General features: G+C 40.4%; 2 protein-coding genes across 2 annotated transcripts; both read left to right on the top strand.

Moving 5' to 3' along the window:
• Positions 1–1864: 1864 nt before the first annotated feature.
• Positions 1865–3004, top strand: LOC149188625 (uncharacterized). The gene has a single exon (XM_089410023.1). The coding sequence runs from the start codon at positions 1865–1867 to the stop codon at positions 3002–3004; it is 1140 nt and encodes a 379-aa protein (XP_089266149.1).
• Positions 3005–3694: 690 nt separating this feature from the next.
• Positions 3695–4165, top strand: LOC149188624 (uncharacterized). Its single transcript, XM_089410022.1, has one exon. The coding sequence runs from the start codon at positions 3695–3697 to the stop codon at positions 4163–4165; it is 471 nt and encodes a 156-aa protein (XP_089266148.1).
• The last annotated feature ends 10193 nt before the right edge of the window (positions 4166–14358 follow it).

Below are 14358 nucleotides of genomic sequence, written 5' to 3'. Positions count from 1 at the left end.
TGCCCTCCATCTCCAGCACCAAGGTCTCCTCTGTAACCCTCCCAGAAGATGCCCTGTCTCTGTCAGACCTCATCTCCCAGCCCTTATCGCCTTCCTCGCTCAGTTTCGTGGACCTCCCACCAAACCCTAGCGATCAAACCCTCTCGGAGGTCCTGGTTTCGAATCCGCCATTGACTGATTCATGCAACCCTTCGGTGGACCACCTCTCAGCTTCAAAAACTCCTGTGTCCACCCCAATCGCTCCGCCGACCTCATCCACTCCTCCACTAGGTAACCTCACAGGCATTTCCCCCATTTCCGGCATTTTTGCCTCTGTGCCATTGACGGCTCCGCCTGGATCTAGGGTTCCCCCACACTCGACGGCAACACAGTAGCACACCGAAGCAAAGAGAACAAGGGCATCTAGGAAGAAGAAGTGCCTCAAGATAAAAGTCTGCGAGGTCTTCCTCAAACTGACTGAGGACATGCAGCTGCTCGACTCCATGGATACAACTGAGAAGGTTTTAGTGGGTCGAGTCCGAGGCAGACATTACAATGTAGAGAGGCTACAACAATGGGCATCTGAGGTTTGGGGCCATCACCTGAACGACCCTCCTTTCGTACAGACCTTTGTAAAAGGCTGGTTTGCTCTACGTTTTGACAGGTTGGAACACACCAATTGGGTGCTCTCCATGATATGGCATATTGATCAGGCGTCGGTTCTTCTGCGAAGATGGACTCCCTTGTTCGATCCAGAACAAGAACGGGTGGATGTTGGCCCCCTCTGGGTCCGCCTCCCTGGTTTACCGTTACATTTCTGGACGGAGGATGTTTTTAGGCACATTGGAAATGCCCTAGGTACCTTCTTAACATTTGATAAATCCTACCAAACCACTGGGCGTATGGCATACGCAAGGATATTGGTGCATATGGATACTACGGACGGTCTGCTGGAGCATATCAACATTCAGTGGAGGAATTCCACCAGGAGACAGACTCTTGACTATGAGGGAGTCCCTTTCAGGTGCAGGAGATGCCACAAAGTTGGGCATTTATTCAAGGACTGCCCTCTCAATGGGCAAGCAAACAGGAAGGCACCTGGAAAGGAACCACCGGTTCAGGCATCGCCGAAGCATGGGGAACAGCCCCAACATGTTGATTCAGAAGTCCAGGCGGAACCTTCAGCCAAGGAAGCGGCCCCCTCACAGCCTATCCCGAAAAAGCGAGGCAGACCTCCACATAGACCACCTTCTCCTCCACACACTAGATCCAAGGTGGCTGCCGGGGATGCAAACACTTTGGTAAGCGCATTTCCACATCTGTTTCCTCACATTTAAGCTCTTATGTTCTTGATTTTATTATTTCAACCCCTGGCATTGGTTTGGGATCAGCTACCCTCCCCTCATCCTCTATCCCTTTGTCCTGCCCTCTTGGTTCCCCCCTTTCCTCTTTCTCCCCCACCCCTTCCACCCTTTCTGCATCACTTTCGCTTCCTCCACCTGCATCTGTCTCTAGTCTCCCCTCCACTGGGTATCTGACCTGATCTAAGATTAATCATCAGGCATCGGACCATGTCGAGCTCGACCTCGTCCCCTCCCCTCTTCCGCTTAAGATCCCGCGTGGTCGACCTTCCTCTCTTACGAAAGCATAAGCCTGGCTGGAGATGAGATTGCATCCGGCAGACAAGCTACCATCCTTGGGGTACTTAGAGCAAGAGACGCCCCCATAGCGCCTCCCCCATGAAGATTGTCTCATTTAACTGTAGAGGGCTAGCTAAGCCCGATAAAAAATTAGCACTTCGTCAGTTACTTGCAGCCGATCCTTTAGATAGCATATTCTTATAGCTCTTGGACCTGCTGATGCCATATCTCACACCCTTGGAACAATGCTACTTGGATGGGCGTTTACTTGTCTTGATGCCCATGTCAGATTTGGGGGTATAACAATGGGATACAATTCCTGCTCCATAAAACTACTCAACTGTTGGGGAGGGTCTGGGCACATCGGAGCAGATATACACTCAGTAGATCTGGTTATGGATTTTCAAATCTTCAACATTTATGGACCATGTCACCACAGGCCCAATTTCTGGGACAAATTATTAGGATCTGACATTTTACAAATGGACAATATCATTTTGGGTGGAGATCTTAACTTCTCAATCAGCCACTCTGAATCCTGGGGTCATCGAGCACAAAGAGATCCTCTTTCGAAATACTTTGAAACTACTTTGGAATCCCACCATCTGATAGACATCCCCTCTACAAAGATCCAAGCAACCTGGAGGAACAATAGGACAGGGGATGATAGCCTGGCTCGCAAACTAGATCGTTTTCTGGTCAAGGAGAATTTATTGGAATATGGCTACAATATCAGACAATGGGTGGGATCGGGAGGTATCTCCGATCACCTACCAATATACATGGAAATAGATGGGGGTCGAGCTAAACCCAAAGGTCCATATAAATTATGCTCAGCTTGGCTGAAGGAAGCCTCTTACATTTGTATGGTCACAGACTTTTGGATGTCCAACCCACCTGGGGCTAGGGGGAACATTATAAATGGTTTCGTGCACAATCTCTCGGAGCTGAAGAAGCTGTCCAAAATTTGGGCACACAATAAAAGAATCTTAGATGATCAATCCCTGAGGCAAATCGAAGCTAACATAGCAACATTTGAAAATAATCATGGGGGGATACACAGATCAAATGAACACAAGGATAGGATCTCCTCACTTTACACAGCGAGAGGAAAAATTCTTAAGGACCGCGAAGAAGTCTGGAGACTGAGAAGTAGAGCGATTTGGACGCAAGAAGAGGATGATAATACTAAGTTCTATCACAAATATGCCAATGGGAGGAAGGCTATTAACACAATCTGGCAGCTAAAGGATGATCATGGCCATTCTGTCAACACCTTCCCGCATCTGGCATCACTGGCAACCTCATATTTCAAAAAAATCTACAGTGCGCCTTGGGAAGTAAACCTGGCTGAAATTATTCAAGTGGCACAGCTCTTCCCATGATTTGTGGATCAAGAGGAGGAAAGGGAACTGACAAAGGAAGTCTCTCTGGGAGAGCTGGAAGCCACTCTCAAGTGGTTCAAAAAAGACAGAAGCCCTGGGCCAGATGGATGGACAATTGAGTTCTTCCTGGCTTTCTTTGAGACTCTTGGCGCAGACCTCCTAAAAGTCATAGAGGATACCAGGATAAATGGCAAGCTGGCTGCTTCTCTCACCTCTACTTTTATTGCGCTCATCCCCAAATCAGATAACCCAACCTCATATGATGAATATAGGCCTATTTCACTGTGTAACTACATATACAAGATCATAGCGAAGATTATTGCAAATCGGATGAGGCCCATACTTTCCAAGCATATTTCACCTGAACAATTTGCCTTCCTACAAGACCATCAAATTCATGAGGCAGTGGGAACTGCACATGAGGTATTACACACTCTGCATATCAAGAAATGCAAAGGTATGATCCTTAAAGTTGACCTCTCAAAGGCTTTCGACAGAGTAAACTAGTTATATATTAGAATGTTGTTAACTCATCTAGGATTCCCATTCATGTTTATTAAATGGATCATGAGCTGCATTACTAACATACCCTTCAGTGTCCTGGTTAATGGAAGCGCATCTCCCTTCTTTTATTTAGAAAGAGGTCTTCGACAGAGCGAACCCCTGTCACCATTACTCTTTCTCCTAGTCATGGAAGGACTCAGTAGACTTATCAAAGAAGAACACAGAAGGGGCAGACTACAGGGAATTAAAATCATTGAAGACTGTATTCTCACACATCTACTTTTTGTGGATGATGTCTTGATTTTTCTAAATGGAGGCATTGGGGATTTGTCAATCATGAAAGCTACTTTCTCATTATTTCAAGTGGCTACAGCAATGACTATCAATGATTCAAAATCTACTCTGACAGCAGCAGGATGCACACAACATGAGACCCATTTTGCATTGCAAAGATTTCGTTTTACCCCCCTGAGACTGGAGGAGGGTCTAAAATGCCTAGGATACAAGCTAAAACCCTTGGGTTATAGAATTGCTGACTGGACTTGGCTTATTGCTAAAATGGAGAAGAGACTTAACACCTGGTACTTCAAATATCTTTCCAGGGTTGGCAAACTTACGCTCATAAAAAGCATTATGGAGGCCACTCCGGTCTACTAGATGTCACTATCTTGGATCCCCAGACGCATCCTAGCTAGGATACAAGCTCTTTGCTGCAGATTCCTTTGGAAGGGCAATCGATCGGGAAAGATTTTTGCCTGGGTAAAATGGGATGCTCTAAATCTACCAAAAAAATGGGGGGTTGGGGCATTAAGAAGCTAGAGGACTTCTCCTCTGCTCTAGCTGCAAAACTCGGATGGCAGCTCATTACTTCATCTACTCTCTGGACTAAGGTGACTGCCTCTAAATACATTGCCCTGTTACAGATTATGGACTGGATCAGAAGGCCCCAAAGACTCACTACAGGGACATCGATCATATGGAAGGTTGTGATTAAAGCACTGGATCCCATCAGAGTTGGTCTTACCTAGAAAATTCAATCAAGTTCAGCAGTAAGGGTGGGCATTGACCCTTGAATTGGTTGTGGGAATATGCATAGGCTACCAAATGATCTCATAAATCATCTTCACGCAGCAAACATATCCCATATGAACCATATTGTGGATGCCGACCATACTACCTTCCTCCAATAGGCTTGGAAATCGGCCCACAGGCTGAACATTCCACATCAATGGATTTAGTATTGGAACGACTATATTCGAGCTCTTACTGAAGCTCACATCCGAATAACCGAGGGAGAAGATGAGATTATCTAGGCTTTCTCCAAATCTGGGAGATATACTTCTAAGGAAGGATGTCTTGTTCTGACCGAAGATAGCAAACCGCATGCACTCGAAGCTTGGTGGAAAAGTCTCTGGAAGCTCAAAGCCCCACCAAGAAGTAGGTTGCTCATGTGGACCATTCTAAGAAACAAAATACCCACAGGAGACAACCTCCTCAAGCGATCACAGCACGACCCATTCTGGTCTTGTCTCTGCAAATGCTACGATGAATCTGTCTCACATTTATTTTTGGAATGCTCTGTGGCAAAGAATCTTTGGAATACTATTTTACCTTCGGCTGCTTCTCACAATACTTGGGAGGATGCATCTATCCTTGAGGCATGGACGAACTGGTGCACCTCTGCCTCCCCTACCAAGCTACATAATATCCCTCTTCTTGTCTATTGGGCCCTTTGGATCGCCCAGAACAGACTCACCTTCTGGAATGACTCCCCTCACTAGCCCTCCATTGTTGCCCGTGTGCTGGCTGATTACTCCCTCATCCCCGAAGATGCACCACCCCCTCGACCGCGCAGCATTATACCTGAGACGATTGATTATCAGAGGTCATGGGCTTACTTTGATGGCACTGCACAGGAGAATGGGTGTGGCGGGGGCAGCATCCTTCATATTAATGGGATTCGACAGAGGCACTAATAACTATGCTGAATTATCCGCAGCAAAATTCCTCATTCAATTTGCATTTGAGAAAAACTGTAGAGATCTACAAATATTTGGGGATTCAAAAGTTGTTTATGATTCGCTAAATAAATCTTCTAGATGCAATGCTTATACTTTGAGTCATATTCTGGATGAGGCACTGAGATTGATTACATAATTTGACTCTTTTACAACCATCATATTTACAAGGAGCAGAACACAGTTGCTGATAGGCTATCCAAAGAGGCTGCGAACAGGGATCTAGACAATTGGTTGATCTGGAAACAGTGTGATGGTGCACATTACCAATTTTACCATCGGCCATTTATGGATATCGCTGTATAAATTTAATTTTTGTTGATCTCACAGGAAGAATAGACTTCATATATATGTCATCTGTAAATATTCATAGTTTCTTTTTTGACATTTTATCTACACTCACAAAGTGCCAAATTAATATATAGAACTCCTATTCAATATATTTACAACCATTGATACCTCCCTGCGTGGACACAAGATATCAATGTTTTGATCACATGTCCCTGAACATAATTTTGTTGAAGATAGGCAATGCCTCTCTATTTGAATATGCTTAAATGCATTTACAAAATGTAATTTCCTTTTAATAGAAATTGTGATTTTTCCTATGGGAAAAAAAAGTATGCACATATTTTCAAGCTCACACAGAGGTGAATCACATCCTTAAGGCGAAGAAAGCAATCCAAACCATTATGACTTTTGAAACCAAGCATCAAAAACAAACAAATTATGAATCATTGGAGAGCTCTTGGAGAAATAAAGGCAGATGGGGGGAATCAAAATTGACATGCAAAACCACTTGAGACCAAGCAATCAAAGCGACGAGGTGGTATTTACAAGAAATCATATGGGGGCGTTTCATTTTACATTAAAGGAAAATTTAACCTAAAAGTGCCCATGAAATTTTCACATAATTTCCATGTCATAATATGTAAACCAATCAAAATCTTTTACATTTAAAAAGAGGTACATGTAAATATTTTGGAGGGAAAATAAGAAAAACTATTTTTTTAATTGTATTTTTTGCTTATCTCCTTATAGGTTTACTCAAATTTCAAGTGTAGACACTCATTGGATGCAAAATTATATTTTGCATCCATCAAGTACCCATTATGCATACTTTTGAAGAGACCCACATTGATAAAAATTGAAAATACATTTAAAAAACATGTTCAACACATTTTTTTAATGTATCTTCATTTTTAATCAATGTAGGTCTTCTCAAAAGTATCCATAATGGGTACTCATTTGATGCAAAGTTTAATTCTGCATCCAACAAATGTCTACACTTGAAATTTGAGTAAACATATAAAGAGATCAGTCAAAAATACAATTAAACAAAATAGTTTTCTTTTTTCCCCTCCAAAATCTATAACTATTATTTTATTATTTTTCCTTGGGAGGCCACTTTTAGGCTGAAATTTCCTCTAATGCCTAAAATGGAAGGGACTTGTTGGCAAGCCAACAAGTAGGAATATAATGTTGTCTCTTCCATGTTTTTTTTTTTTTTTAACTTACCTTGTCCATATTGCTTTCACTCTATGAATTCTGCATTGAGTCTTTGGCCCACTGAACCTCCAATAACAAGTTGCAATCACACACATACATGTATCAAAGGCTAAAACCTCCAATTGGTTGCATCCACCCAACAAACATACCATGCAAAATCAAATTGGAGGCCTTCAAACCTATCATACACTCTTCAACCCTCTCTTGCATCTGCAAGAGTCTCACACAATGGGTAGAGAAGGTCTTGAATCACACCATGCAACTCAACGTCCAAATGGTATAAGGGTAGAAAGGCATAAGGTGCCACTATAACCAAATGCAGTCATGCATACAAGAAATTGTTGACCCAATAATTTAGCCTCCAAATTCCATGAACATAGCATCAAACATTTACGTAAAGTGTATGGGTAAAGGATTGAAATGATCAATTGAGGCACCTACATTGAAATTTGGTGTAAAAACCTTCACATCAGATCCAAATCAACAATTGCTAATGCTTAATGAAATAGCATACATGAATGACATTTAAAGTAGTGTATTAATGTTGATACTATGGTGGTCAAGTGGCACTCTTCACATAACATTGAAATTCATCAAAATCCTAAAGAGATCCTTTCTAAAAGTATTTATTACATCACCAAATCTTCAAGATATTTTCTGAAGTCCCCATAATTTTCATCCGTTGACATTCATACTTACCATTCCTCTAGGATCAAGACCTTGAATCTTAGCTCTACCCATATATAACACATATCACAAATGCCCATATCATAATCTTTATACCATAGGCCACTCATGTACACACCTTTTGTGCTTTATTTTCATACTTATCATTTTTTATTGTTCGCAATAACATGAGATTAAAGCATTGGCAACAAAGAAGAGAGCCACCAAACCATACCAAAACAACCATAAAATATTTGTCAGAGTCTATGCATACATAATTACACCGAAGGTGCTCCTCTGGGGGGTTGGACTCCGCAGATTCAGTCAATCACATTCTTCGAATTTCATCCTCGGTCTAATATTTTTTTACCACGTGGAATAGATCACCGGTAACTTCTTGTTGGAGCTTCGACTTTCTTTTCCCTGGTGATTTGTTGTCGGAGCTTCGACTTTGCTTTCTTAGGGCCGTTTGATTGAGCCACAGTGCCAGCATTGCTTGCCTTTGAGATTGAGTGCACACTCAAGCCAAATGGTGTCACAGTAATGTTGGTCTCCCCGTGGCGTCCGAACATGGGGTTTTGTCAGAATTCATCACCATTGTGGGTTTTTAAAACAAACATACATTGATGACTAAGTGAAGTGCAAAGAATAGAGTACGTACAAGGTAGGGCAGAGGCCATCTAAAAATGGAGCAGCATGATGCAACTACCAATGATTCAATGCATTACCTTCACGAAGTTGCCTCGTATTGTTATCGAGTAGGACGACGGGACCTCCTTTTCTTAGAATCAAATTAGAGATTCGAATTTAATCAGAATTTAATAAAAAATAATTCCATTGACAATATCTGGTTTTAAGGTATTTATGTATTCATTCTTGTCCATGATTGCAGAGCAGTGAATCCGGCGACATAAAATAATATGAAACAACTACCAAAGAATTTTTGAGCATTCTAGCAGATGTGGCAAAGTCTGCGGAAAACTCACAGGATAATGAACAAATTAGCGAAAGTACCTGTAGAGTCCTGCAGGAAGCCCGAGCGTTAGTTACCTCCTCTGATCGGTCGGGTTCAATTATTTTTTCTTCTTTCTTTTTGGAATTAAATGTTCCTTTAACGATTAATATAACCAGTAAATATACATTGAGCATATTATACCCAAAAAAACTTCAAATGTGGCACCCCTTGCATTGGTGAAAGTAAATTTCCAAAATCATGACTACAAATGTGGCACCTCAAAGCCCTCCAACCTCATGCATTCTCTGAGCCCTGTGGTGGTCCTTGCCCCTGACATTGAATCATAGTTATTGGGGATAACAGTAACATTGAACAACATTGTCAATGCAGATGCAGGGTGGTTCAAAGCAGAACCAAACATTTGATACTTATGCCCTCAATATGAGTGGATTCGAGTCTCTGCCACGGACGTCTCTGAACTCAATAAAGCAGGTAGTGCGAGATAATGGCAGCAGCAGAAGCAGAGAGTGTTTCGACATTGCAGGATGGCTAAGTGAAATGAGTGTTAGCAATCAAGATTTTGTGGTTGTGAAAATGGGATTCGAACATGTGACCAGAGAGATGATGAATATGAGAGGAACATGATTCATGTGTCTCATTGATGAGCTCTTCTTGCAGTGTTCTTCGGAATTACCTGAAAAAGTTAAAGGGGAATGCCTGCAATTCCTTCAGACTCTCAGGGATCAAGGTGTCTTCATCCATCGATGGTAAGGCATCGCAGATAATCGTTATTTCTATGGGGGAAAATGGTCATATTGTAATAGGATCAAGAAAACTGGTTTTCTGGATTTGCTCGTCAGTGATCAATCATTAGTGAAAAAAATATTGTCAAACTATTTGGGTTTACATGTGGCATGAGAAAGCAGTTGCACAGGAGACCCTAAGCACCTTACTTCAAAATTGGAGAATAACTGGAGTTCAACCATGTGAATTCATTAATATTCTGAACTTGAATCGTAGCATTACCGGGATGACTTGCTAAAAGCCACATTCACATGGCCGCATAGTTTAACTTGTCAATGAGTAGGTGAAACACAATTTTTTTATGTTTCCTGTCAAACATTTAAAATGCAGGAAACAGGCACACAACTCATCATGTTAATAATACCAGATGCAAGTAAAAGGTAATTCCATTTAGAAAGTAGAAAATCCACAAAGACAATGATTGGCCCTTCTTATACCTTAGAATGAAATACAGTAGAGTTCACAACAATTGTTGCTGCAAGTATATTGTCAGAAAATATGGCATGGTGGTAAAGACTTCGATCATCCAACTTCCCTTTGTTTGGAAATTCCTGTTCGTTTGGTGTCAATGCATAGTACTTCGCGGTCAAGCGCATCGGTAAACAATGAAGGCCTTTAGGAAAGCTTCTAGCAGCAAGTTGAATCAAGAATGTACTTTGCTTCTTGTGCACACGAAGTTGTTCTTCTATAGAGTGCATCATAGCTCGAAGTTTTTCAACCATAGTAGAACAATCATTAAAAAGCTTGTTGGCTTTAAAAAGAGTGCTCTCCATGGATCTTATTCTCTCTGTTGCTCTTCTTGAAAGTTCAGTGTCCTGTCAAACTGATTGGGTTTACATGTGGCATAAGCAAGCAGTTGCACAAGAGACACTAAGCACCTTACATAACATTTAAATGTTATGTATCCTCACATGCAATAAACATCTCAATACATAGTATGTATCCTAGCCAGCAATAAACATGGTATCGAATGTTACGTATTTTGGGAAGCAATAAGCATCTTGCTACATATTTTTCCTGTATTTTAAAATTCACATAATATTAAATCCTTTGTATCTTTAAATGTGATAAGTATTATGTTGCTCTGTATTTTAAAATATATTTAAAATTATAGGTACAAAATATTTAATATTATGTTTGTTCATGTATAATGTAAACAATTTTATAATTTGTGTTATGTTTAACATAAATGAATATGGTGAAGCACCTGGCTACTCAAGGTATAAAAACTTTAAATCAAGTTGGTGACCCGTATAATTCCACTCTATGGGCTCAAGGTTGGTTGTCTGCTCGGCTCTTAACTTGCCAGCAGATTGGCATAAGCTATGGCACAACTATACGGGGGCCCTAAATATCTCTCATGTTAAAATTCAAGATAGAGAAGATGAGCTCCAATGGATACACTCTCCACTTGGGGAGTATTCTCCTAAGGAAGTATATTTGTTCTTATATGCTAGGAAGGAACCCGAGGAATATGAATGGTGGTGGAAGCGTGTCTGGAAATTGAAGTGCCCAACAAAAGTTTGTTTGTTCCTATGGTGTTTGCTGAAGAATAAAGTTCTGACGAGGGAAAATTTAAGGAGATTTTTAGCTGGTCCATCATGGTGTCCTTTATGCAAAAATGCTGAGGAATCTGTTGACATTCATGTCTTGCCTTGTCACTATTTAGGTATGGAACTTCGTACACAATGCTTTGATGGAATGGTGAGTCTTTTAATTCAGCCTGTCTCTCTTGGTTGAACTCTCCCAATAAGTTGAGGAACATCCCTCCCCTTATAAGCTGGGGCATCCGGCTTGGGAGGAATAAAGCAATCTTTCATGACAAGGTTTTACACCCAATCGTATTGGGGCTAAGGTGATTACTTTATTTGAGCTCCTTCCCTGGAAGAATTTTTAGTTTCACTTTACTCATCATCATGGGTTAAGGAAGTGATAGCAGTGTTGGAAATGGAGAGGGAGGATAGTATATATTGGGTTACTTGATATTATTAGAAATTAAAAAATAATGAACAAATGAAAAGAAATCAAGATTGTAAAATAAATTGATTTAATTATAATAGGAGAGGGAGAAGGCATATAAGCATTTGAAAATTGAAAGTTAATGCACAATGAAGATTGAAAATTCATAATGGAATATGAAAATCTCAAATAATGAAAGTCAAATGAAATGGGCCTATGAAGATAAAATGGAAAAAATTAATGCCATGAAGTCAATTAAATTTTGTTAAAATTTCAAAACACTGTAAACAGATCTCCAAACTACAAGTCGTGGAAAGCTGGAAAATCCCTGAACTCTCAAAATTATTGTTTGTGTGCTAATTCTAGAAGAAGTGAACAACAAAAGCTTGAAGAAATCTGCAACACCCAAAACCATGTGTGTTTTATTAACTGGAAAATAGAAAATACAATGCTACACTTTCAACAACACCCTCACTCACTCATTGAATATGAAAACCTCACCCACACTTCCTTCTTTAGAGATGTGGGTTATGGTTAAAACAAAGTAAGCCAACCTAAAAATAGCCTTGGGAAAAGCGCACTGATCTACATAGATAATTTCCTAGATTAGAGCCTCAAAGAGTAAAGCATTCATGAATGGAAGCCACAATCTCCTAGTGGTCTATGACCTATCCTAAACAAGGAATCACTCCTCAGTAATGCATTTTACCAATTCTGGAAATTACAACTCAAGAGAAGCACTTACTCTAATTCTGGAAAAACTAAAATAGGATAAAAGATGTTAAGAGTGGCACAAGTATGCCTTAAGCATGCATGTGCCCTATTTAGAACAATGTAGGCTCTTGATGTGGCTCATAATCTGTTTACATACAGTGATATGATGGATGGATACTACAAAAGGGATAATATGAAGGAAGCTCTTAAGCTTTATGATGGGATGTTGCAGAAAGGCATCAAGCCTAATGTTGTTATATATTGTACTCTGATTGATGGGCATTGCAAGGAGAGAAATATGGAGGAAGCAAACAAATTGTTTGTTGAAATGATTGGAAAAGGTATAACACCTAATACTGTTATTTACAACAACCTAATTGATGGTCACTGCAATAATGGGGATTTGGAGGAACCACTTATGTTGTGTTTGGAAATGTTCAAGATGAGTCTCATGCCTGATGTTTTTACTTACAGTTCACTCGTCAAAGGTTTTGTGTAGAAGAGAAGGTTGAAGAGGTAGAACATCTATTGTGTGAAATGCATGAAAGAGGCGTGGTTCCAAATTACGTCACATAGAATACACTGATAGATGGGCTTTGCAAACAGGGAAAATCAGAGAAAGCTTTGGGATATTGTGTTCAAATGGTGGAGAATGGGTTAGTGCCCGATGTTACTTTTTCTACATCGATTGACGAGCACTACAAGGAAGGTAAAATGGAAAAGGATTTAGGGTTGTATAATGAAATGTTGGTTAAAGGCTTCATGCCTGATATTGTCGCTTACATTTCTTTGATTGATGGATACTGCAAGGACGGTAACGTGCAAGAGGCTTTCAAGTTACATGATGAAATGGCAGGAAAGGGTCTTATGCCCAATGTTTTTACCCTAAGTTCTCTAATCAATGGGCTTTGAAAAGAAGGTAGATTGGACGAGACACTGGAGTTTTTCAGGGAAATAATGACAAATGATTCACCCATTTTCACAACAACTAACGATGACTCATTAGTTGAACAGATAAATCACCATGTTTGTAAGCCCGATATGGACAGTGCAAAGAGGGCAATTTGCAAAAGGTTATCCACCTCTATAGAGATATGATTGAATGTGATCTGAAGCCTGATGTTTTTACTTATACCGTCCTAATATGGGGGCACCACAAAGAAGGAAACATTTGGGATGCTCTAAAGCTATATGCAGAAATGTTGAAAAATGGTTTGGTAGCGAACACTCTCGCTTATAATGTTCTAATCATTACACTCCAAAAGAATGGAGAATTGGAATTGACATGCAAGTTTTCTGATGAATGTGCCAAAGTCAAGGCTACCAAGTAAAACAGTTCAAGTTTTTTAAAGTGGAGGCTACAATTAACACACATGGTTTTATAATGGACTCATGGTTCATGCCAATTTCTATGCTTCTCTGTAAACTTTTGAGGGATCCAACCTATACTAGCCTGCTGAAACAATCCCATTTATTTGAGTGCATTTGCAAGAATCCTTTACCAGTCAACTCTGTATGGATGTTATTGGTATTGACACCAGTTAGAGAATGATACTTTTCAGTTCAGTTTGGATTGATTCAACTTGATTCTACCCATAGATTTCGCATGCAATTGGAGCAACAACATGCGTATAACTAAAGGCACTTACATGTGAGTCTCAGATTTCCGATTATACTTTTTGCAGGAGGTGGAATCCGAGGAACATTTCATTTTCAGGTGTCCCGACTCCCATCTATGACGACATTAGGGGAAAATACCATTGCATTTTCTTAGATTTGGCAAGATCACTATCCACCTGCATCTGATATCTTGAGCAGAGGTGTTCAACTCTTTAGATGGGTGAGGTGTTTACCTAAAGGTTTCTTCTGGACCCTGCCTTGTCAAATTGATTACCTCCATCTTGTTTCAACACTTGGTGTAGCTTAGAAACAGATAGATCATCTGGTGATCAACACACCAGGCACTGAGTCAATGAGTCAACACTTTGTAGAGCCAAACGAGTCTTTCCCATTAGGGTTAGGAATGCTCATCCCTAGCATAGACCAGATCAACAGTCCAGACCAGATCAACAGTCCAATATTGGCCAAATCCAATATAATACATGCAGTCATACATTTTATATATCTCAATTTTTTTCCAAACTCTTTATATAATATTTATTCTATTAAAATAAGAATTTTTAGGTTTCATCCCCGCTAAGTCGCAGGTTCAAATCTCATGGGGA

Source organism: Pinus tabuliformis, chromosome 3_1 (assembly GCF_031772625.1).
Source record: "Pinus tabuliformis cultivar Carrire ecotype Pingquan chromosome 3_1, CPIR1, whole genome shotgun sequence".
Classification (NCBI taxonomy): domain Eukaryota; kingdom Viridiplantae; phylum Streptophyta; class Pinopsida; order Pinales; family Pinaceae; genus Pinus; species Pinus tabuliformis.
This window is presented reverse-complemented; position numbering and strand designations above follow the sequence as displayed.

Coding starts and splice junctions, on each gene's coding strand:
- LOC149188625 (XM_089410023.1), top strand. CDS start 1,865: ATGCTACTTGGATGGGCGTTTACTTGTCTTGATGCCCATGTCAGATTT.
- LOC149188624 (XM_089410022.1), top strand. CDS start 3,695: ATGGAAGGACTCAGTAGACTTATCAAAGAAGAACACAGAAGGGGCAGA.